Here is a 25,981-nt window from a genome sequence, read left to right as displayed (position 1 = left end):
TGCCGGCTTGGCTGGGCCCGAGCTCACGCCTGCAGTCCAGACCTGTCTCCAATCGAAAATGTGTGGCGCATTATGAAGCGTAAAATACGACAGTGGAGACCCCGGACTATTGAACTACTGAAGCTCTACATAAAACCAGAATGGGAAAGAATTCCACTTTCAAAGCTTTAACAATTAGTTTCCTCAGTTCCCAAACGTTAATTGAGTGTAGTAAAAGAAAAGGTGATGTAACACAGTGGTGAACATGCCCTTTCCCAACTACTTTGGCACGTGTTGCAGCCATGAAATTCTAAGTTAATTATTATTTGCAAAAAAATAAATAAAGTTTATGAGTTTGTAGTGCATTCAACTGAATATGGGTTGTAAAGGATTTGCAAATCATTTTATTCCGTTTTTATTTACATCCAACACAATTTCCAAACTCATATGGAAACTGAGTTTGTATGTTAGATCCGCTATGGACTGAACTCTCTCTATGATCTTACTGTAGATCCACTATGGACTGGACTCTCACACTATTGGATCCAATGTCTCCTAAAAAATATGAAAGTGAAATATTTGATGTAAAAAAAAACTGGGGCCTTAATTGGGTCAATAATTCAACAACATTGATTTTTTTTAAATTAACTACTATTTTTTGAACAATGCCAATATAAAAGAAATCACTAAAACAACTAAAAATAAGCCATACATTTGTTCATTCTTTAACCTTCAATGCTTAAATCTCTACATCAACTTCAAATCTACCCGTCTATTATACCTTTTTAGAATTGTTTTTATTATTATTAATAATTTAAAAAAATTTCTATGCAAACACAAATAATATGCAAATATTTCCCTCCCCCCAAAAAATAGAATAATGAAATATTTGATGTGAAAAAACTGGGGCCCTTAACAGGTCAATAATTTATAGCCATACATGTTTTCATTTTTTTACTTTCAACGCTTAAATCTCGAGATCAACTTTGAATTTAACCGTCGATGATATATGTCTATGGAATTTTTTTATGTTTTTATTGTTATTATTTAATGCTGTTTTCATAACATGGTCACTACTGCCTACTTTGTCTTGTTATATTCTTATTTTACTGTTATATTTTTATTCCCATTGTTGCTTTTTAGATTTATTCTTATTGTAATATTTCTCTTTTTTGTTTCCAATTAAACCCCCATTATTTACTTTTTACTTTTATTTAAATTGATCTCAACTCTGTACACTGCTGCTGGAATTTTAATTTTCCTGAAGGAACTCTCCTGAAGGAATCAATAAAGTACTATCCATCTATCTATCTATCTATCTATCTATCTATCTATCTATCTATCATAAAATAACTAAATTTTTTATGATAACACACAAAATATTTAAAAAATTCCCCTGAAAAAATATATAAAAGTGAAATATTTGACGTAAAAGACCTGGGACCCTGAGCATGGTAATTAATCTTCATAACAAAATAATGTTGAATATATATATTTTTTGGAGCAATGACAGTTTTAAAGAAAAACAACTTTGTTTTTAGTCAACATTTGCTCTTTTCTTACACTTTTTGAGAGGTTTTTTTTTAGAACGTGTTAAAAAAAAATCTGCTGGCTTTTAGACTCTCCCGAAGGACAGTGCAGCGAAGACACAACAAACTCCCTTCATGTCTCTCATGGACACACACCTGTTGTTGTTGACTTTGGACTAGCGGCTGAACAATACATCAAGGCCGCGGAAATGAGACACCCTACGGGCTTACACACACACACATCCACAAAAATATACGCCACACATACACCTCCCCGTCCCCCCAACCCAACGCCCTAGACGCAAATCCCATAAGGGTGATGAATGGATGGTCAGCGCCTGAGCGCTGCGGCCAACCACCATCACCTTGAACTACCTTCCCTCTGTTGCTAGATATCTTGAGATGTATATGCGCTTTGCTATGGAGGTTTTTTCCCACTCCAGACTGGGCCCCCTTAGGAGCCCAGTCTGGATGGAATTTTTTTACTCAGCCTTCCCCAGCGTTGACCTTTTTCCCATCTTTTACGGGGGGGGGGCCTTATGGCGACCCATCAGCGTTCTTGTTCTGTAACCCTGTACACTGTTTGTTTGTCTAATCTTGAACAGGTTTGTGCCGAAAACAAAGATTCGTTGTACTTGTGCAATGACAATAAAGACCTATCCTAGCCTATCTTATCCTAACAAATGGCCCCATGGCACTTTAAACACCTCTGCTTTAGACGCAAGCCGATACAACCCAATACTTACATGTATTTGTTGATATCAGTCTGATATCAGCGTCAACACATTGGCCATAAAAGTATTCCTGGATGCCGTGCGCTGAAAGCGGCCCCGTAATGAAAGGAGTCAAGCCGCCAAGAGAGATGACCATCTTGTTTCCAAAAGCCTGACTAAGTAATTATTTCATGGCAAAACTGGCCCTGGAAAAGAACAAAAAACTTTCCTAACCTGAGGGCCCGGATAGAGGACTCCACTAGATGAGTCATGCAGACCCTGGGGGCCCCGCGTTAAATCAGTCTTTCGTTTTCCTTCGACACTTAAAGAAGTTACAGGAACTGGGACCTTCCAGGATGTGTGACGCTTGAATTCCAACTTGGTCGTGACATCACTTCCTGTCTAATATCCCGCCTACAGACTGATACATCTTCCTGTTCAGGTAAATCTCTCTCTCTCTCTCTTATCAGTGTTTACTTGTGGGCCGGAGAGAAGGATTTAGGACTTTTCAAGGTAAGACTTGTGAGGACCGACTTGACGAAACGGTGTGTGGAAGCATGCAGAGGAGTGAGAAGCTGTGTGTCAGTCGTGTTTGTGCAGAAAGGTGAAGGAACGAGAGTGAAAGTGTCATTAAAAGCTGCCCTCTGAACTGTCAGTCAGCCTGTGGGAGCTAGCAGAGAAAATACAAGTGTGAAGTCCTGACAGGATGTAGAACCCACACAAGTGTGTCATCCACTGGCTGTGTAGTCCTGCTCAAAAGGGACTAGTTAGCTCTTTGGGAAGAAGACGCCAACGGGAGCTGGTCTTCAGCTTTTTCCAGACTGATGGATATGAGGAACCGAAGACCCCCTACTTACAAACTTTGTTAGGATCTGAGACCACCTACTTGCAAACCTTTTTAGGATCGGGGACCCACTACTTACAAACCTAGTTAGGATCTGAGACCCCTACTTACAAACCTTGTCAGGACCCGAGACCCCCTACTTACAAAACTTGTTAGAATCGTAAACCCCCTTCTTACAAACCTTGTTAGGATTGGAGACCCCCTTCTTACAAACCTTGTTAGGATCGGAGACACCCTTCTTACAAAACGTGTTAGGATCTGAGACCCCTACTTACAAACCTTGTCAGGACCTGAGACCCCCTACTTACAAAACTTGTTAGAATCGTAAACCCCCTTCTTACAAACCTTGTTAGGATTGGAGACCCCCTTCTTACAAACCTTGTTAGGATCGGAGACACCCTTCTTACAAAACGTGTTAGGATCTGAGACCCCTACTTACAAACCTTGTCAGGACCTGAGACCCCCTACTTACAAAGCTTGTTAGAATCGTAAACCCCCTTCTTACAAACCTTGTTAGGATTGGAGATACCCTCCTGACAAACCTTGTTAAGATCAGAGACCGCCTACTTACAAACCTTGCAAGAATTGGACACACCCTTCTTACAAACCTTGTTAGGATTGGACACACCCTTCTTACAAACCTTGTTAAGATCAGAGACCGCCTACTTACAAACCTTGTAAGAATTGGACACACCCTTCTTACCAGACTTGTTAGGATCGGAGACCCCCTTCTTACAAACCTTGTTAGGATCGTAGACCCCCTTCTTACAAACCTTGTTAGGATCGTAGACCCCCTTCTTACAAACCTTGTTAGAATCGGAGACCCCCTACTTACAAACCATGTAAGAATTGGACACACCCTTCTTACAAACCTTGTTAGGATCGCAGACCCCCTACTTACAAACCTTGTTAGGATCTGAGACCCCCTACTTGTAAACCTTGTTAGGATCGGAGACACCCTTCTTACAAATCTCGTTAGGATTGGAGACCCCCTTCTTACAAACCTTGTTAGGATCGGAAACACCCTTCTTACAAACCTAGTTATTATCTGAGACCCCCTACTTACATACCTTGTTAAGATCTGAGACACCCTTCTTACAAACCTTGTTAGGATCGGAGACCCCCTACTTACAAACCTTGTAAGAATTGGACACACCCTTCTTACAAACCTTGTTAGGATCGCAGACCCCCTACTTACAAACCTTGTTAGGATCGCAGACCCCCTACTTACAAACCTTGTTAGGATCTGAGACCCCCTACTTGTAAACCTTGTTAGGATCGGTGACACCCTTCTTACAAACCTCGTTAGGTCTGGAGACCCCCTTCTTACAAATCTTGTTAGGATCGGTGACACCCTCTTTACAAACCGTGTTAAGATCTGAGACACCCTACTAACAAACCTTGTTAGAATCGGGGACACCCTACTTACAAACCTTGTTAGGATCGGAGACCCCCTTCTTACAAACCTTGTTAGAATCGGAGAGCCCCTACTTACAAACCTTGTAAGATTTGGACACACCCTTCTTACAAACCTTGTTAGAATCTGAGACCCCCTTCTTACAAACCTTGTTAGGATCGGAAACCCCCTTCTTACAAACCTTGTTAGGATCAGAGACCCCCTACTTACAAACCTTTTTAGGATCGGAGAACCCCTACTTACAAACCTTGTTAGGATCGGAGACCTTCTTCTTACAAACCTTGTTAGAATCTGAGAAACCCTTCTTACAAACCTTATCAGGAATTTATCAACAACACCCAGAAACATTTTTTTTTTCTTTTGCTAATTTACAATAATCCTGAATCTTATTAATTCACTGCACTGAAACAAATGGATGCTTTCCAGACATGTCCCTCTACTGGGCGATTGAATACACTTATTAACTTCACATCAGATTGGTTAACTGACAGTCAGCGCCAGTCACATTTCTTTCATTAACACACTGGGTGTTTTCTCCTATTCAGCGCACGTAAAAGGCATCCTTCCTTTGACAAAATGATTTTTTAGCAAGGATAAACGCTGTCCGTACAATACCATGATGCAGTCGCGCCAAGGTTGTCGGAGATGATGAATGATTTTCAATTTTGACTTCTTCTTCTTGCATTTTTAACGTGAGAAAACGTGTGAAGTACACACACACACACACACACACACACACACACACACACACACACACACTTTCTTGTACTTCTGACCTTCTTGAGACCTCCGAATAAGCCTACCTCTTTAGGACCACCCTTTCCAGATATATATATATATATATATATATATATATATATATTTGCATAGTAAATATATATATATATATATATATATATATATATATATATATATATATATATATTTACTATGCAAATATTAAAAAGCTTGTTGTGAAAAATTTGTTGGAATTTCACAAGAAAAACGTAGAATTTTGGCAGTATTATAATAAAAGTTGTAACTTTACTCAACGCAAGTTAAAATTGTTACAAGAAAAACAGAACATTTGTGCAATGTTATGATAAAACTTGGAATTTTACTCGATAAAAGTTGCAAGTTTACAAGAAAAAGCTTAACATTTTGGTATTTTTCATTTTCAAAACCATCCCTCTTTTTCTACCGCTTGTCCCTCAAAACCAATTCAACATTGGGTTGGTAGAGCGGCCGTGTCAGCAACTTGAGGGTTCCAGGTTCGATCCCCGCTTCCGCCATCCTAGTCACGGCCGTTGTGTCCTTGGGCAAGACAATTTACCCACCTGCTCCCAGTGCAACCCACACTGGTTTAAATTTTATAATTTCATAATATTTTTTAAATTTTACTAGACAAAAGTCACTATTTTATAAGCAAACCTTCAAATGTCGGTTATATTACAACAATAATAAGAACTTTACTTGGCAAAATGATGACAAAAGTCATCAATTTACTCCAAAAATGACGCTATTTTACAAGAACAACAAAAAAAAATGGGCAAAATTGTGTTAAGTCAGTATTTTATATGACAAATGTCGCCATTTTGCATTAAAAAGTAACTGTTTTACGAGAGAATATTGCAATATTACAGAAACAGAAAGAATATGAGGAAGTGTTTCCAATTTAATAAGAAAAAAGTTGACACATTGTGAGAAAAAGACTGCTTTTAGTTATCTATTTAAATGTTTTGTTTGTAATTGGTTTCTAATCTTCATTATTAACTTGAAGTTATTACAGTATGTCTCCGTATACATATTTATATTTTTTATTTACAGATTTTTTGTATTAATTTTTGGCCAAAGGGGCGCATTTCAATTTCTTACACACACTTGTTGTTTCATATGTTGACGAGAGGGGGACAACTTCAAATGTTTGCACGCACTTGTTATTTCATATGTTGGCCAGAGGGGGAGTACTACAATGTTTACACACATTTGTTATTTCATATGTTGACCAGATGGAGAGCACTTCAAATGTTTGCACGCACTTGTTATTCCATAAGTTGGCCAGAGGGGGAGAACTTCAAATGTTTGCACACATTTGTTATTTCATATGTTGGCCAGAGGGGGAGTACTACAATGTTTACACACATTTGTTATTTCATATGTTGACCAGATGGAGAGCACTTCAAATGTTTGCACGCACTTGTTATTCCATAAGTTGGCCAGAGGGGGAGAACTTCAAATGTTTGCACGCACTTGTTATTCCATAAGTTGGCCAGAGGGGGAGAACTTCAAATGTTTGCACACACTTGTTATTCCATAAGTTGGCCAGACGGGGAGAACTTCAAATGTTTGCACGCACTTGTTATTCCATAAGTTGACCAGAGGGGGAGCACTTCAAATGTTTGCACGCACTTGTTATTCCATAAGTTGGCCAGAGGGAGAGAACTTCAAATGTTTGCGCACACTTGTTATTTCATATGTTGACCAGAGGGGGAGCACTTCAAATGTTTGCACACACTTGTTATTCCATAAGTTGGCCAGAGGGGGAGAATTTCAAATGTTTGCACACACTTGTTATTTCATATGTTGGCCAGAGGGGGAGAACTTCAAATGTTTGAACACACTTGTTATTCCATATGTTGGCCAGAGGGGGAGTACTACAATGTTTACACACATTTGTTATTTCATATGTTGACCAGAGGGGGAGCACTTTTAAAAGCGACACACAGTCAATTTGAAAAATCCGTCCTTTTTGGGACCACCCTCATTTTGAGAGTATTCACCACCAGGGGGTGCAAATGAGACATTCTCTATTAGTTGCAATGGTTTTCTGTATTGGGACCGTAATTTATGTCCTAACTTGTTCACACCTCCTCATATGCAAGCTACTTTTCCTTCTTGATGTCTCTAGAAGGGTAGAAATACAAGAAAACACACACACACTCACACACACACACACACACACCTTTATTAGTTGTGAAAATGCTGCCCCTTCTCTTTCTCAGGTCAGATGAGAGTGAAGTTGACAATCCTCCATTCAGCATGTCACCTCCCAGCAAAGGTAAACTGCAGTAGACTAGATATATATTTAGCCTGGTATGTTTACTTTTGGAAATGACTAAAACAGAATAAATGGTGTGCTTATTGGAGGACATTGTCTGTCCAGCTGTGCACAAGCAAACACGCTGCAGGATCGCTGGCATCGCACAAGGTCTTGCACACAAGTAAACACGCTGCAGGACTGCTTGTATCGCACATGATATCGCACACAAGTAAACACGTTGCAGGACTGCTTGTATCGCACATTATATCGCACACAAGTCCACACTCTGCAAGACCGCTTGTTTCGCATATTATATCGCACACAAGTCAACACTCTGCAAGACCGCTTGTTTCGCATACTATATCACACACAAGTAAACACGCTGCAGGACTGCTTGTATCGCACATGATCTTGCACACAAGTCAACACGCTGAAGGACTGCTTGCAACACACGTGATACTGCACACAAGTAAACACTGCAAGACCGCTTGTATCGCATATTATATCGCACACAAGTAAACACGCTGAAGGACTGCTTGTATCGCACATGATCTTGCACACAGGACAACACGCTCAAGGACTGCTCGCAACACACGTGATATTGCACACAAGTCAACACTCAGCAAGACCGCTCGCATCGTATATTATATCGCACACAAGTAAACACACTGCAGGACTGCTTGTATCGCACATGATAGGACACACAAGTCAACACGCTGAAAGACTGCTTGCAACACACATGATACTGCACACAAGTCAACACTCTGCAAGACCGCTTGTATCGCATATTATATCGCACACAAGTAAACGCGCTGCAGGACTGCTTGTATCGCACATGATCTTGCACACAAGTCAACACTCTGCAAGACCGCTTGTATCGCATATTATATCGCACACAAGTAAACGCGCTGCAGGACTGCTTGTATCGCACATGATCTTGCACACAAGTCAAGACGCTGACGGACTGCTTGTATCGCACACGATATGACACACAAGTCAACACGCTGAAACACTGCTTGCAACACACGTGATATTACACACAAGTCAACATTCTGCAAGACCGCTTGTATCGCATATTATATCGCACACAAGTAATAACGCAGCGTGACTGCTTGTATCGCGCATGATCTTGCACACAAGTCAACACTGTGTGCATGACTGCTTACATCACACATGATATTGCACACAAGTCAACACTCTGCAGGACTGCTTGTATCGCATATGATCTCGGACACAAGTAGACAATCTTCAGGACTGCTTGTATTACACACAAGTCAACATACTGCAGGACTGCTTGTATCGCACATGCTATCGTACACAGGTCAACATGCTGCAAGACTGCCTGTATCGCACATGATATCGCACACAAGTCAACACTGCATGACTGATTGTATCGGACATAATATCGCACACAAGTCAACACGCTGCAGGACTGCTTGTATTGCACATGCTGTCATACACAGGTCAACAAGCAGCAAGACTGCTTGTATCGCACATGATATCGCACACAAGTCAACACTCTGCGGGACTGCTTGAATTGCACACAAGTCAACATACTGCAGGACTGCTTGTATCGCACATGATATCGCACACAAGTCAACACTCTGCAGGACTGCTTGAATTGCACACAAGTCAACATACTGCAGGACTGCTTGTATCGCACATGATATCGCACAAAAGTCAACACGCTACAAGACTGCTTGCATCGCATATGATATCGCACACAAGTCAACACTCTGCAAGGCTCCTAGTAACGAAAACAAGTCAACACGCTGCAGGACTGCTTGTATCGCACATGATATCACACACAAGTAAACACACTGCAGGACTTATAGTATTGCACATGATCTCGCACACAAGTAAACAATCTGCAGGACTGCTTGTATCGCACACAAGTCAACACGCTGCAGGACTGCTTTTATCGCACATGATATCGCACACAAGTCATCACGCAGCAAGACTGCTTGTATCGCATATGACATCACACACAAGTAAACACTCTGCAAGGCTCTTTGTAACGAAAACAAGTCAACACTGCAGGACTGCTGCTATTGCGCATGATATCACACAATTAAAGACACTGCAGGACTGCATGTATCGCACATGATATCACACACAAGTCAACACGCTGCAGGACTCCTAGTATTGCACATGTTCTCGCACACAAGTAAACAATCTGCAGGACTGCTTGTATCGCACAAAAGTCAACACGCTGCAGGACTGGATGTATCACACTTGATATCGCACAAAAGTCAACACGCTGCAGGACTGCTTGTATCGCACACAAGTCAACATGCTGCAGGACTGCTTGTGTCGCACACAAGTCAACACGCTGCAGGACTGCTTTTATCGCACATGATATCGCACACAAGTCATCACGCAGCAAGACTGCTTGTATCGCATATGACATCACACACAGGTAAACACTCTGCAAGGCTCCTTGTAACGAAAACAAGTCAACACTGCAGGAATGCTGCTATTGCGCATGATATCACACAATTAAAGACACTGCAGGACTGCATGTATCGCACATGATATCACACACAAGTAAACACGCTGCAGGATTCCTAGTATTGCACATGATCTCGCACACAAGTAAACAATCTGCAGGACTGCTTGTATCGCACAAAAGTCAACACGCTGCAGGACTGGATGTATCACACTTGATATCGCACAAAAGTCAACACGCTGCAGGACTGCTTGTATCGCACACAAGTCAACACGCTGCAGGACTGCTTGTACCGCACATGCTATCCCACACAAGTCAGCATGCTGCAGGACTGATTGTATCGCACATGATATCGCACACAAGTTAACACTCTGCAAGGATCCTTGTAATGAAAACAAGTCAATACTCTGCAGGACAGCATGTATCGCACATGATATCACACACAAAGACGCTGCGGGACTGCATGTATCGCAATTGATATCACACACAAGTCAACACGCTGCAGGACTCCTAGTATTGCACATGATCTTGCACACAAACAATCTGCAAGACTGCTTGTATTGCACACAAGTCAATATGCTGCAGGACTGCTTGTATCGCACATGACATCGCACAAAAGTCAACACTCTGCAAGGCTCCTTGTGACGAAAACAAGTCAACACTCTGCAGGACTGCTTGTATTGCACATGATATCGCACACAAAGACATTGCAGGGCTGCATGTATCGCACATGATATCACACACAAGTAAACAATCTGCAGGACCTCTTGTATCGCACACAAGACAACATACTGCAGGACTGCTTGTATCGCACATAATATCACACACAAGTCAACTTGCTGCAGGACTGCTTGTATCGCAGATGATATCGCACACAATCTAACACGCTGAAAGATTGCTTGTATCGCACACAAGTCAACACTGCAAGGCTCCTTGTAACGAAAAGAAGTCAACACTCTGCAAGACTGCTTGTATCGCAAGATTTCACACACAATTAAAGACACTGCAGGACAGCATGTATCGCACATGATATCACACACAAGTAAACACGCTGCAGGACTCCTAGTACTGCACATGATCTCGCACACAAACAATCTGCAGGACTGCTTGTATCGCACACAAATCAACACACTGCAGGACTGCTTATATCGCACATGATATCACACACAAGTCAACACTCTGCAGGACTGCTTGTATCGCACATGATATCACACACAATTAAAGACACTGCAGGACTGCATGTATCGTACATGATATGGCACACAAGCAATCAATCTGCAGGACTGCTTGTATCGCACACAAGTCATCATGCTGCAGGAATGCTTGTATTGCACATGATATCGCACACAAGTCAACACGCTGCAGGACACCTTGTATCGCACCTGCTTTCGCAAACAACATGCTGCAAGATTGCTTGTATCGCACATGATATCGCACACAAGTCAACACGCTGCAGGACTACTTGTATCGCACATGCTTTGGCTCTCAAGTCAACACGCTGCAAGACTGCTTGTCTCGCACCTGATATCGCACGCAATTGAAGACACGGCAGAACTGCTTGTATCACACAAAATATGGCACACAAGTCAACACGCTGCAGGACTCCCACCCAGCATTGCACATGATATCACAAACAAATCAACTAGCTGCAGGACTGCTTGTATCGCAGGTTATTTCTGCCAGAAAGGTGTTTTCAGTGTGCAGATGAAACAACATTCACATTCACGCGACACACGACTGAGATGAGGACATTACTGGACTCTTAATAATCAAACACTATAAAATAATCAACTTTTTTTTTCTTTCTACATTTCCAGACGACATTTTTGCATACGCACTTTCCAAAACGTTGACCCAAGTTTCCTCGCCGGCGACCGTGGGACTTTACTCCTCGTGTCAGAGTCGCATCAGACGAGTCCTCCGCAAGATGGAAGGTAGGTGCGATCCATCATGATCCACTTCTTATCTGGAAGAGCACTGCATCATAAACAAGAACCTTCATTTTCAATGCATTCTAAATAGCAAAAAACTGCTAGCATGAAGTAGCCAACAATGCAGGTACGTATGTTGCGTATAAAACCATCGGAAAATGTTTTCTGTACTTTGTGAAAGCCTGGGAAGGATACCATGTAGCACTACTGCTAAACCTTTAAAATAGGAACATAAAAGTGACTGGCGATATCCGCCAGTGGGATGGTTGTATCTTTCGGCACATAATAATCCTTACTCGTCAGATCGAAAAAAATTATATTGCAATATTGTGAAATTTAGATGAATCCGCATTACCAGCATTGTTAGCCGGCTCTTACTAGCTGTTTTTCACTATCTAGAAGAGGGGTGTCCAACGGCATAGTTGTTAGCATTCTGATGTTACCATCATAGCTTTTTTTATGGCAAATTTTGCAAGTATACGCGTCAAGGGTCAAATATTTTGTTCATTGACAAATGCAACCTTTTAGCATTCTGATGTTAGCATGATAGCTTTTTTGGTGCAAAATTTTGCAGGTGTGCACCTCATCGTCAAATAATTTGTTCATTGACAAATGCTACCTATTAGCATTTGATGTTAGCATGATAGCTTTTTTGGTGGCAAATTTTGGCATAGTACAGTTAGCATGCTAGCTTTTTTAGCTAATTTTGCTTATATTTTTTGTTATTTGACGCTATCTTTTTAATTTTTTCAGGCATACTTCGCAGAGTAATATTTTTGCTACTTGATGCATGCTACAGTTAGCACTTTAGCATGCTTTTCATGCTGGCTTTGCAGGTATACCGGATTTTGGTATGTCACTAATGATTACTGCAAGCATGCTATTGTCACGTATTTGAGCATAGTACTGTTAGCATGCTAACTTTTTTGGCTAATTTAGCTTATATATTTTGTTAGATGCTATCTTTTTAATTTTTTCAGGCATACTTCGCAGAGTAATATTTTTGCTACTTGATGCATGCTACAGTTAGCACTTTAGCATGCTTTTTATGCTGGCTTTGCAAGTATACCGCATTTTGGTATGTCACTAATGCTTATTGCAATTATGCTGTTGTTTCGCATTTTGGCATAGTACAGTTAGCATGCTATCTTTTTTAGCTCATTTTGCTTATATTTTTTGTTATTTAATGCTATCATTTTAATGACTTTTTCAGGCGTTCATCAGAGTAATATTTTTGCTACTTGATGCATGCTACAGTTAGCACTTTAGCAAACTTTTTATGCCAACTTCACAGGTATAAACTATCGTGGTATGTCACTAATGCCTACAACAAGCATGCTATTATTACGCATTTTAGCACAGTAATGTTAGCATGCTAGTTTTTTTAGCTCATTTTGCTTATATTTTTTGTTATTTGGCGCTATATTTTTAAACACTTTTTCAGGTATACATTGCAGAGTAATATTTTTGCTACTTGATGCATGCTACAGTTAGCACTTTAGCAAACTTTTTATACTAGCTTTGCAGGTATAAACTATCTTGGTATTTCACTATTGCCTACAACAAACATGCTATTATTACGCATTTGGGTATAGTACTGTTAGCATGCTAACTTTTTTAGCTAATTTAGCTTATAATTTTTGTTATTTGACGCTAAGGTTTTAACAAATTTTTCAGGCATACTTCGCAGAGTGATATTCATGCTACTTGATGCATGCTACAGTTAGTACTTTAGCATGCTTTTTATGCTGGCTTTTCAGTTATACCGCATTTTGGTATGTCTCCAAAGCTTACTGCAAGCATGCTATTGTTTCGCATTTTTTAGTATAGTACAGTTAGCATGCTAGCTTTTTTAGCTCATTTTGCTTATATTTTTTTGTTATTTAACGCTATCATTTTAATTGCTTTTTCAGGCGTAATATTTTTGCTACTTGATGCATGCTACAGTTAGCACTTTAGCATGCTTTTTATGCTACCTTTGCACGTCTACATCATTTTGGTAAGTTACTAATGCTTACTGCAAGCATGTTATTGTTTTGCATTTTAGCATAGTAATGTTAGCATGCTAACTTTTTTAGCACATTTTGCTTATATTTTTTTGTTATTTAACAATATAATATTAATGACTTTTTCAGGTGTACATTACCGAGTAATATTTGTGCCACTTGATGCATGCTACAGTTAGCAGTTTAGCATGCTTATAATGCTAGCTTCACAGGTATACAGAATTTTGGTATTTCACTAATGCCTACTGCAAGCATGTTATTGTCACAAATTTTAGCATAGTACTGTTAGCATGCTAACTTTTTTTTAGCTAATTTAACTTATATTTTTTGTTATTTGACTCTATCTTTTTAACAACTTTTTCAGGCATACTTTGCAGAGTAATATTTTTGCTACTTGATGCATGCTACAGTTAGCACTTTAGCATGCTTTTTATGCTAGCTTTGCAGGTTTACCGCATTTTGGTATGTCACTAATGCTTACTGCTAGCATGCTATTGTCACGCATTTTAGCATGCTGTTTTTAGCTCATTTTGCAGGTATAAACTATCTTGGTATTTCACTATTGCCTACAACAAGCATGCTATTATTACGCATTTTGGTATAGAACTGTTAACATGCTAACTTTTTTTAGGTAATTTAGCTTATATTTATTGTTATTTGACGCTATCTTTTTAACAACATTTTCAGGCATACTTCGCAAAGTAATATTTTTGCTACTTGATGCATGCTACAGTTAGGACTTTAGCATGCTTTTTTATGCTGGCTTTGCAGGTATACCGCATTTTGGTATGTCACTAATGGCTACTACAAGCATGTTATTGTAACGCATTTTAGCACAGTACTGTTAGCATGCTAGCTTTTTAGATCATTGTGCAACATGCTAACTTTTTTTAGGTAATTTAGCTTATATTTATTGTTATTTGACGTTATCTTTTTAAACACTTTTTCAGGTATACATTGCAGAGTAATATTTTTGCTACTTGTTGCATGCTACAGTTAGCACTTTAGCAAACTTTTTATGCTAGCTTCGCAGGTATAAACTATCTTCGTGTTTCACTAATGCCTACAACAAGCATGCTATTGTTACGCATTTTAGCATAGTATTGTTAGCATGCTAGCTTTTTTTTAAAGCTCAATTTGCTAATCATTTTTTTGTTATTTCACGCTATCTTTTCAACAACTTTTTCAGGCATACTTCAAAGAGTAATATTTTTGCTACTTGATGCATGCTACAGTTAGCACTTTAGCCTGCTTTTCATGCTCGCTTCGCAGGTATACCGCACTTTGGTATGTCACTAATGCTTAATACAAGCATGCTATTATTACGCATTTTAGCATAGTACAGTAAGCATGCTAGCTTTTTTTAAGCTCAATTTTCTTATAATTTTTTATTTATTTAATGCTATCTTTTTAATTACTTTTTCAGGCGTAAATTACAGAGTAATATTTATGCCGCTTGATGCATGCTACAGTTAGCGCTTTAGCATGCTTTTTATGCCAGCTTCCATTCTGCTGCCAAACAATAGCACAATGAAACCAGGAAGTTCATGCTGCGTCTTAAGGAGCAGCCTGTAATTTGACAACACACCCTGCTAACACACACACACACACACACACACACACACACGAACACACACACACACACACACACACACACACACACACACACAAGGTCAGATAATCATTAAACAGAAAGTTTGTCCTCCTTTCAGTTTCTTAACAAGTGACATCCAGTTCCTGTTATTTATTTATTTGTATTTTTTCCAGCAGCTGTAAAAGAAAGACTGGCAAGATCCTCCTTGAAAGGAATGAACACAAATATTGCTTCAGGGATCTCAGTGGGACGTTTAAATTTAAAGAAAGGTTAAGACTGAGAAGGACACTATGGAGTCTTGGACTATGACCCGGTTTAGACTAGAGATGGGCTATAAGGCTCTCTGAGTGGGGAAGGGGGGTGCAGATCTTCAAGGGCCATTCCTTAATAAGGAACCATAATAAACCATTAAAACACACACACACACACACACACATATATATATATATATATATAAACCCCATTTCCATATGAGTTGGGAAATGGTGTTAGATGTAAATATAAACAGAATACAATGATTTGCAAATCCTTTTCAACCCATATTCAGTTGAATGCACTACAAAGACAACATATTTGATGTTCAAACTGATAAACTTTTTTTTTTCTTGCAAATAATCATTAACTTTAGAATTTGATGGCAGCAACACGTGACAAAGAAGTTGGGGAAACGTGGCAATAAATATTGATAAAGTTGAGGGATGCTAATCAAACACTTACTTGGAACATCCCACAGGTGTGCAGGCTAATTGGGAACAGGTGGGTGCCATGATTGGGTACAAAAACAGCTTCCCAAAAAATGCTCAGTCATTCACAAGAAAGGATGGGGCGAGGTACACCCCTTTGTCCACAACTGTGTGAGCAAATAGTCAAACAGTTTAAGAACAACGTTTCTCAAAGTGCAGTTGCAAGAAATTTAGGGATTTAAACATCTACAGTCCATAATATCATCAAAAGGTTCAGAGAATCTGGAGAAATCACTCCACGTAAGCGGCATGGCCGGAAACCAACATTGAATGACCGTGACCTTCGATCCCTCGACGGCACTGTATCAAAAAACAACATCAATCTGTAAAGGATATCACCGCATGGGTTCAGGAACACTACAAAAAAACACTGTCACTAAATACAGTTTGTCGCTACATCTGTAAGTGCAAGTTAAAGCTCTACTATGCAAAGCAAAAGCCATTTATCAACAACATCCAGAAACGCCGCCGGCTTCTCTGGGCCCGAGATCATCTAAGAAGGACTGATGCAAAGTGGAAAAGTGTTCTGTGGTCTGACCAGTCCATATTTCAAATTGTTTTTGGAAATATTCGACATCGTGTCATCCGGAACAAAGGGGAAGTGAACCATCCAGACTGTTATCGACGCAAAGTTCAAAAGCCAGCATCTGTGATGGTATGGGGGTGTATTAGTGCCCAAGGCATGGGTAACTTACAAATCTGTGAAGGTGCCATTAATGCTGAAAGGTATATACAGGTTTTGGAACACCATATGCTGCCATCCAAGCGCTGTCTTTTTCATGGACGCCCCTGCTTATTTCAGAAAGACAACGCCAAGCCACGTGTTACAACAGTGAGGTTTTGTAGTAAAAGAGTGCAGGTACTTTCCTGGCCCGCCAGCAGTCCAGACCATTCTCCCATCAAAAATGTGTGGCACATTATGAAGCGTAAAATACGACAGTGGAGACCCCGGACTGTTGAACGACTGAAGCTCTACATAAAACAAGAATGGGAAAGAATTCCACTTTCAAAGCTTCAACAATTAGTTTCCTCAGTTCCCAAACATTTATTAAGTGTTGTTAAAACAAATAGGTGATGTAACACAGTGGTGAACATACCCTTTCCCAACTACTTTGGCACGTGTTGCAGCCATGAAAACCTAAGTTAATTATTATTTGCAAAAGAAAATAAAGTTTATGAGTTTGAACATCAAATATCTTGTCTTTGTAGTGCATTCAATTAAATATGGGTTGAAAATGATTTGCAAATCATTGTATTCCTTTTATATTTACATCCAACACAATTTCCCAACTCATATGGAAACGGGGTTTGTAAATGGTAGTAATTTAAATTTCTTTATGGCGCGTGGACATTTTTTTTTTTTAAATATCCACAAAGTTCAGTGAGCAGGTTGTGTTATGTGTGACCATTTCTGTCGACATTTTGTGTTAGTTGGATTTTTTTTTTTTTTTTTGCACCATGACAAGGGTGGGTTGTTTGCATTGGGTTCAATAAGTAAATCCTGTGGTTGGTTCCTGTCAGTGTATAATTAAAATGATTTGCATATTTTCCAATAGAAAGCATGTAGTTGGGACAATAATTGTGTAATGTTTTGCGTGTTTGTCGTTTCAGTGTTCATGACACGTGAAACCGCGCGACTGGAAGAACACACATGGAAGCCCCGCCCCCGCACAGTCAAGCTTTCACTCTGCGGCATGCTGGCGCTGTTGGGACGCCTGTTGTTCTACAAGCCCATCTGGACCAGGGAGAACCAGGACCATTACAATGTCCGCTTCATCTACGTGAACTTCAGCGCTTGGCACTTTGCAGGAAGTGACCTGCTGTGGGCGGGGCTTGCCATACGACTCCTTCAAGCCGTTGAAATTCATTTCGGGAAACTTCTGTTAGCTTTGTATCGAGTGGCTCAACACGACGAGGAGGAGGAGATCAAAAAGAAGGTTTGTGATTTGGATTCATCTTCCAAATGTCCTTTTATCGTGGAAAAAAAAAGGGACTTTCAGAGTAAAAGTAACGTGTCGAGTCAGCGGTTGAGATCTTGTTACGTTTTAGGACACAGTTTTTGGTTCTGTGTACAGTGTTGTTCTTTTTATGAATATAAACATTCAATCACTCTTTTCTAGCTGATTTATTTGGAAGAGCTCACTTTTATCGCATTCAGTTCTTTTTCTTCAGACGTAAAAATTATATGGTGAATATAAAATTAAAATTGTTAATCCAAATGCAAAATATAGATCATAAATTATACATTTTACTTAAAAAGGTTGATCTAAAGCAGTGGTGCTCACACTTTTTCTGCAGGCGAGCTACTTTTCAATTGACCAACTCGAGGGGATCTACCTCATTTATATATATCATTTATATTTATTTATTTATGAAAGAGACATTTTTGTAAACAAGTTAAATGTGTTTAATGATAGTACAAGCATGTGTAACACATATAGATGTCTTTCTTTCACGAAGACAAGAATATAAGTTGGTGTATTACCTGATTCTGATGACTTGCATTGATTGGAATCGGACAGTAATGATGATAACGCCCACATTTTCAAATGGAGGAGAAAAAAAGTTGTCCTTTCTGTACAATACCACATGAAAGTGGTTGGTTTTTGGCATCTAATTCATCCAGCTTCCATACACTTTACAAGAAAAACATTGGCGGCAAATTCCGTAGCTTGCTTGATTGACATTCACGGCACCCGAGGGTCTTGTGAGATGACGCTGGCTGCTGCCAGTTCATTATTATGAAAAAATGACAGAGAGGAAGGCGAGAAACACTTTTTATTTCAACAGACTTTCGCGCCATCCCTTCCGTCAAAACTTTAAAGGCCGAATGCACATTTCCTATCTTCACAATAAAAGCCCTGCTTCATGCTGCCTGCGCTAACAAAATAAGAGTCTTGGAAAGCTGGCGTGCACAAGTGATGTGCACGCCAGCTTTCTGAGGGATCGCTTGTGCACGCCAGTTTTCCGAGACTCTGTATTTAGTTAGCGCAGGCAGCATGAAGCAGGGCTTTTATTGTGAAGATAGGAAATGTGCAGTCGGCCTTTAGAGTTTTGACGGAAGGTACGGCGCGAGAGTCTGTTGAAATAAAAAGTGTTTCTCGCCTTCCTCTCGGTCATATTTTAATAATAATGATCTTGCAGCAGCCAGCGTCATCTCACAAGACCCTCCGGTACCGTAAATGTCATTTAAGTGACGTCTTGGTGAAGATTGATGATCACTAATTTTTAGGTCTATTATTTTTAAAAGCCTGGCTCGAGATCGACTGACACACCCCCCGCGGTCGACTGGTAGCTTGCGATCGACGTAATGGCCACCCCTGATCTAAATGGATCAATATTAAATCTAATGTAAATATTCAATCTTAGTGTTCAATGTAAATCAAAAATGTTCATCGAAATATAAAATATAAGTGATAAATTAAACATGTTAAGTGTTAATCTAATTGTTATATCTAATTGTTAGATTTAAATTAAAATTGTTATTCCAAATGCAAAAATATGGATCATATACATTTTAATAAAAAATGTTGATCAAATTGTTAAATCTGATTGTTAAATCTAATAGAAATGTTATATCTCAATTAAAATTCTTAATCCAAATGCAAAATATAGATGTGAACGTTAAATCTAATGTAAATGTTAAATTTAAATGCTGAATGTAAATATAAATGTTCAATCTATAAACAAATGTTAAATCTAAATATCAATGTTAGATCTAAATATTTAATGTGAATTTTAAAATAGTGTAAACATTTTAAATGTAAATGTTAAATCTAATAGAAATGTTCAATTTAAATATTTAATGTAAATTTTAAAATAATGTAAGCATTTTAAATCTAAATGTTAAATCTAATAATGTTAAATCTAATTGTTAAATCTAAATTAAAATTGTTAATCCAAATACAAAATATAGAAGATAAATGATCAATTTAAATTAAAAATGTTAATCTAATCGATAAATCTGAATGTTAAATCTAAATTAAAATTGTTAATCCAACTGCAAATTATAGATCCGAACGTTAAATCTAAAACAAAATATTAAATCTAAATCCAAATGTTAAATCTAAATGCTGAATCCACATATACATGTTCAATCTATAAAACAATGTTAAAATCTAAATATAAATGTTAAATTTAAATATATAATGTAAATGTTGAAATAATGTTAAAATTTTAAATCTAAATGTTAAATTTAATAGAAATGTTGAATTTAATTGTTAAATCTAATTTAAAATTGTTAATCCAAATGCAAAATAGAGAAGATAAACGATCAAAAATGTTAATTTAATCGGTAAATCCGAATGTTGAATCTAATAGAAATATTAAATCGAATTGTTGAGTCTAAATAAAATCTAATAGAAATGGTATATCTAATTGTTAAATTTAATTAAAATTGTTAATCCAAATGTAAAATATTGATGATAAACTATCAATTTGAATTAATCTAATTGATGAATCTGAATGTTAAATCTATTCGTTAAATCTAAATTAAAATTGTTAATCCAAATGCAAAATATAGATCTGAACGTTAAATCTAAAACAAATATTAAATCTAAATCGGAATATTACATTTAAATGCTGATTCTACATATAAATGTTCAATCAATAAACAAATATCGAATCTAAATATAAATGATACACCTTAATGTTAAATCTAAATATAAATATTAAATCTAAATATTTAATGTACATGTTAAAATAATTTAAACATTTTAAATCTAAATGTTAAATCTAATAGAAATGTTAAATCAAATTGTTGAAACTAAATAAAAATTGTTATACCAAATGCTAAACATAGATGATAAATTATGAATTTAATCGATAAATCTGAATGTTAATTCTACATTAAAACTGTTCATCCAAATATAAAATAAGTGATAAATTATACACGTTAAATGTTAATCTAATCGTTAAATCTGAATGTTAAATCTAAGTTAAATTTAAATGCAAAATAGATAATAAATTATACATTTTAATGAAAAAATGTTGATAGAATTGTTAAATCTGATTGTTAAATTTAATGGAAATGTTATATCGAAATTAAAATTGTTGATCCAAATGCAAAATATAGATACCAATGTTAAATCTGAATCCAAATGTTAAATTTAAATGCTGAATGTAAATATAAATGTTTAATCCTTAAAAAAATGCTAAATCTAAATATAAATGATAAATCTTTATGTCAAATCTAAATATGAATGTTAAATCTAAATATTTAATGTACATTTTTAAATAATGTAAATATTTTATATCTAAATGTTAAATCTAATGGAAATGTTAAATCTAATTGTTAAATTTAATTAGAATTGTTAACCGAATGTAAAATATTGATGATAAATTTTCAATTACAATTAATCTAATTGATAAATCTGCATGTTAAATCTAAATTAAATTGTTAATCCAAATGCAAAAAATAGATCTGAATGTTAAATTTAAAACAAATCTTAAATCTAAATCCAAATGTTGAATTTAAATGCTAAATGCAAATATAAATCTTCAATCTACAAACAAATGTTAAATCTAAATATGAATGATAAATCTTAATCCATCCATCCATTTTGTACCGCTTATTCCCTTTGGGGTCTCCTGGACAAGTCGCCACCTCATCGCAGGGCATCTCAATCCATCTATTCATCCATCCAGTTTCTACCGCTGGTCCCTTTTAGGATCGTGGTGGGAGGGGGGGGTCGCTAGAACCTATCTCAGCCGCATTCAGGCGGTAGGCGGTGTACACCCTGGACAAGTCGCCACCTCATCTAAATCATAGAATCTAAATATTTAATCTAAATCTGGTTGTCTGAGACCTTCAATGAAAACTGGTATTTCTGTGAAATTGTCAATCATCCTTTTGTTTTCTTTGACTTTCGTCAGATAATGGTGGACGGTCCTAATCATTGGAGGTCCAAGCGGATTTGTTGCTGCCCCCTGTGGTGTTTCATCCTGCTCAGTCTTCTGGTACCAATAATCCTCCTGATCTTCCTTCACTTGAGCTTCGATCTTTCCAAAATTGCGGGAAAACGCGGTCAAAATGTCAACAGTTCTGCAAGCCAAGCCGGTGGGCTGCAGGGTCTGCTCATGACTTTATTTGGAATCCCGGCCACCACTGTGCTGGTGTTCCTCTTCAAGATGGGCAAGAGCCTCGTCTTCAGCCAGGAGCGCAACATCCAGAGAGGCATGGACAACGACCAGGTCAGTGCCAAGCTGGGCTTCATGAACAAAGTCCGGAAGGAGATGTGGCTCATCTCTCGCTACGTGGAGTTCATGGAAGTGTTCGAGAGACGCAGAATCCGAGTGGTGCTCAGGATCACCAATCTAGACCGTTGCTCCCCTCGAAAGATCGTAGCGGTTTTAGACGCCATCAACATTCTACTGTCAGACGAGGACAGTCCATTTATTTCAGTTCTGGCCGTAGACCCAGAAATGATAGTGCAGAAGGTGAACTTCGCCGAAGGCTGCTTCTGTAGAGAAGACCGAGGTTATGCGCTTTTGAACCGCATTGTGACTCTGGCCTTCACCGTCCCACCGCTTTGTGACGATTCAAAGCTCTGTTTGTTCCAAAACTTGGCCAGCGGTTCAAGAACTCCGGAGGACCTAGACGAAGATCAAACTGAAAAAGTGGAGGTCCGATCAGAGACAGAAGAGGACTATCCGCTGATAGACAGAGACCTTGGCCTCTGTGTCACTGAAGCAGACATTGAACATTGCGTCGAAAGGAGCATTGGCAGCATTGAGAGGAAGTTGAAGGAGTACTTCTTCGACGATGCCATGTCGATGAGGAGAGTGGTCAACACGATTCGAGTGACGGTGATCATAACCAAGGCCTTGAAGATCAAGCTCCCTCAGCCGGACCTCATAGCAGCCTGGGTGGTCCTGGCCAACCAGTGGCCCTGCCGACTCAGCTGGATCATCCAGTGCGTGGAAGACACTCTCCAGAGAGCCAAGATCGATCACGACGAGGCTGTCGCGGGCGGTTCCAAAACCCTGTGGAACGTCTTCAGCGAGTCCAGAGCGGAGCTGTATGTGATGCGTGGACAGATCGAAGACCTTCTCGACCAGGATGGAGATCCCGAGATGTTTGAGAGATTCCTCAAACGGGACTTCCAGTTGACCGTGGAGGACTTAAAAGCCTTCAGTGCGGTCACTGTGAACCTGAATCACTCACTTAAGAAAGAACTGGCTCAGATCCGAGGAACGACCAGGCTGAACGATTCCGGTTGGATGAGGGCCTTCGCTCCTTTGCCGATCCCTTCTATAATCAAAATGGATTCAGAAGATATATGTAAAGAGGTAAGAAACATTGCCAATCAAAGTCGACACAAGGTACCGCAGAAGCAAATAATAAAAACAGAAATAAATTATATAGTACTCATGTTAACATTTAAGATTGCTAGCAATTAGCACTCTAGTAGCCAGCTTGTGATTAACGGCGCTAGTTTCCAGATAGCAATTATAATGCTACTTGCCAGCTAGCAATTAACACACTGGTTAGCGATTAGCACACTAGTTACAAGTTAGTGATTAGCCTGTTTGTTGCCAGTTAGTGGATATCACATGAGTCGCCAGCTAGCAATTAACGGCGCCAGTTCCCAGCTAGTGATCAGTGTGCTAGTTAACAGCTAACGATAAGCATGGGAGTTGCCTACTAGCGATTAAGACACTGGTTACCAACTATTGATTATCTTGCTAGTTACTAGTCAGCAATTACAATTTAAGTTTAAAGTTAGATACCGATGAACACACTAGTTGCCAATTAGTGATTAGTACACTAGTTACAAGTTAGTAATTGCCGCGTTAGTTGCTAGCTAGTAATGAACACGCTAGTTGCCAGTTAGGAATTAGCACACTAGTTACAAGTTACTGGTTGGTGCCTTAGTTGTCAGCTAGCAATTAGAATGCTACTTTACCGCTAGCAATTAACAAACTTGTTGCCAGTTAGTGATTAGCACACTAATTACAAGTTAGTGAATAGCCTGTTAGCTGAGGTAAACGATTATCATAATAGTTGCCAGCTAAAAATGAACGGCGCTAGTTCCCAGCCAGTGACGAGTGTGCGAGTTAACAGCCAACAATAAGCATGCGAGTTGCCTGCTAGCGATTAAGGCACTGGTTGCCAACCAGTTATTAGTTTGCAAGTTGCTAGCCAGCAATTAGATCTTAAGTAGCCAGTTACAATTTAGCATGGTAGTTGCTAGCTGACGATGAACACGCTAGTTGCCAGTTAGTGATTAGCAAACTAGTTACAAATTAGTGATTGCCGCGTTAGTTGCCAGCTAGCGATTAACACGCGAGTTGTCAGTTAGCGATTAACACTACTTTACTGCTAACAATTAGCATACTAGTTTTCAGCTAGCAATTAGCATGCTAGTTGCCTGATAGGGATTAGCACGATTGTTGTCAACTTGCGATTTATGTGCTAGGTGCTAGATCGCAATTAGAACGCAAGTTGCCAGTAAGTGCCTTAGTTACCAACCAGCGATTACCACACTAATTAACAGTTAGCGATTAGCGTGCTAGTTGCCAGCTTTTGATTAGCTGCGCTATATACTATATTATCTCAATGTCTTAGTATTGAACAATAACAAGGTGCCTTTATGACCAGTTTTAAAACACAATTGTGTACGGGATACATAAATAGAGGGTCCTCGCACCTTCAGTTTGGGGACTTTTGACCCGAATGAACTCAAAGAGACCTGCCCTAACCCCATGTTGCCACTTGACACGCTGCACTTTTGGTCTGGAAACGAGAAACAATGAAAATCCACAGATCCAAACCCAACCAGGCAGTTAATGGTGTATGTGTGTTGTGTGTATATATATATGTGTGTGTGTGTATATATGTATGTGTATATATATATATGTATTATGTATTTATATATGTGTGTGTATATATACATACATACATATATATGTGTGTATATACATATATGTGTGTGTATATATTTGTGTGTATATATATGTGTGTGTTTGGATATACGTAGATATATATTATATATAAATATATGTATATATGTGTATGTGTACACTTATATATATATATATATACACACACGTGTGTGTATATATATACATATATATATATATGTATATATATACAGTATATATATATATAATGGCTAAATTAAACCAGTCTGTGGTGCAAAATATGTTTGAGGCCCTTGCCTTAATTGTTATAAAAAATATATATAATATTTAGTTATTCTCCATTTTCCTATTTCCTCCAGCTGGAGAAGATGAAATACCCAATAAAGTATGCAGATATTGTCAAGGACAACGGCATCAGTGGCTCAGCACTGGTATTTGGCGACCAAGATGACATCAAAAAATTGCTGGACATGACTTTTGGCGAATGGACTACTTTCCGACTTCACTTCCTGGGGTCTCCGCTACGCAAGCAGCTGCCAAGACCCTCTTCTTCCCAGCAGGACACTCACCACCACCCGCATCTGGACAGCAGCTAATTCAGGAAACCACTGACATGCACTTCCTGGTCACTCAGCAACAATGCAGTGCAAATTCATTATTACACAACTTCAGTGTTTTAAAAAGGTCCATTAAAAAGGTTTATTTTCTGTACAAAGTAATCATGTTGATATTCCAAGACAAAAGCTTGTGTATGGCCAACGTTTCCAATTAAGGCAAAGCATGTGTTTGACACATGCTAACTTGTTTTAGCTAACTTTGATGCCATACACCCTCAGAGTTATATTACTTAGGTAACTGACACATTATGGTGGCCATCTTGGGAAGGGCAACA

At 38.6% G+C, this 25,981-nt stretch overlaps 1 protein-coding gene and 1 long non-coding RNA gene across 3 annotated transcripts in view; one reads left to right on the top strand and one right to left on the bottom strand.

Moving 5' to 3' along the window:
• Positions 1-2,605, bottom strand: part of LOC133543002 (uncharacterized) — a 5,482-nt gene extending 2,877 nt beyond the window's left edge. Inside the window, exon 1 of the long non-coding RNA XR_009804277.1 lies at positions 2,255-2,605. This is a non-coding gene — a long non-coding RNA (uncharacterized LOC133543002). The remainder of the gene's footprint in view (positions 1-2,254) is intronic.
• nkpd1 (NTPase, KAP family P-loop domain containing 1) lies at positions 2,561-25,981 on the top strand. 2 transcript variants are annotated; one of them, XM_061887343.1, is made up of 6 exons: positions 2,561-2,663; positions 7,464-7,519; positions 11,768-11,884; positions 17,836-18,161; positions 22,099-23,514; positions 25,449-25,981. In XM_061887343.1, exons 2-6 carry the CDS (start codon positions 7,501-7,503, stop codon positions 25,683-25,685), a joined length of 2,115 nt encoding a protein of 704 aa, XP_061743327.1. In that variant the 5' UTR covers positions 2,561-2,663; positions 7,464-7,500; the 3' UTR covers positions 25,686-25,981. The 2 variants fall into 2 exon arrangements, with proteins under 2 accessions (XP_061743327.1, XP_061743325.1); XM_061887341.1 differs by having other exon boundaries at positions 2,655-2,734; positions 25,449-25,980.

The sequence above is a fragment of the Nerophis ophidion genome, linkage group LG25 (assembly GCF_033978795.1).
Source record: "Nerophis ophidion isolate RoL-2023_Sa linkage group LG25, RoL_Noph_v1.0, whole genome shotgun sequence".
NCBI classification, from domain to species: Eukaryota; Metazoa; Chordata; class Actinopteri; order Syngnathiformes; family Syngnathidae; genus Nerophis; species Nerophis ophidion.
This window is presented reverse-complemented; position numbering and strand designations above follow the sequence as displayed.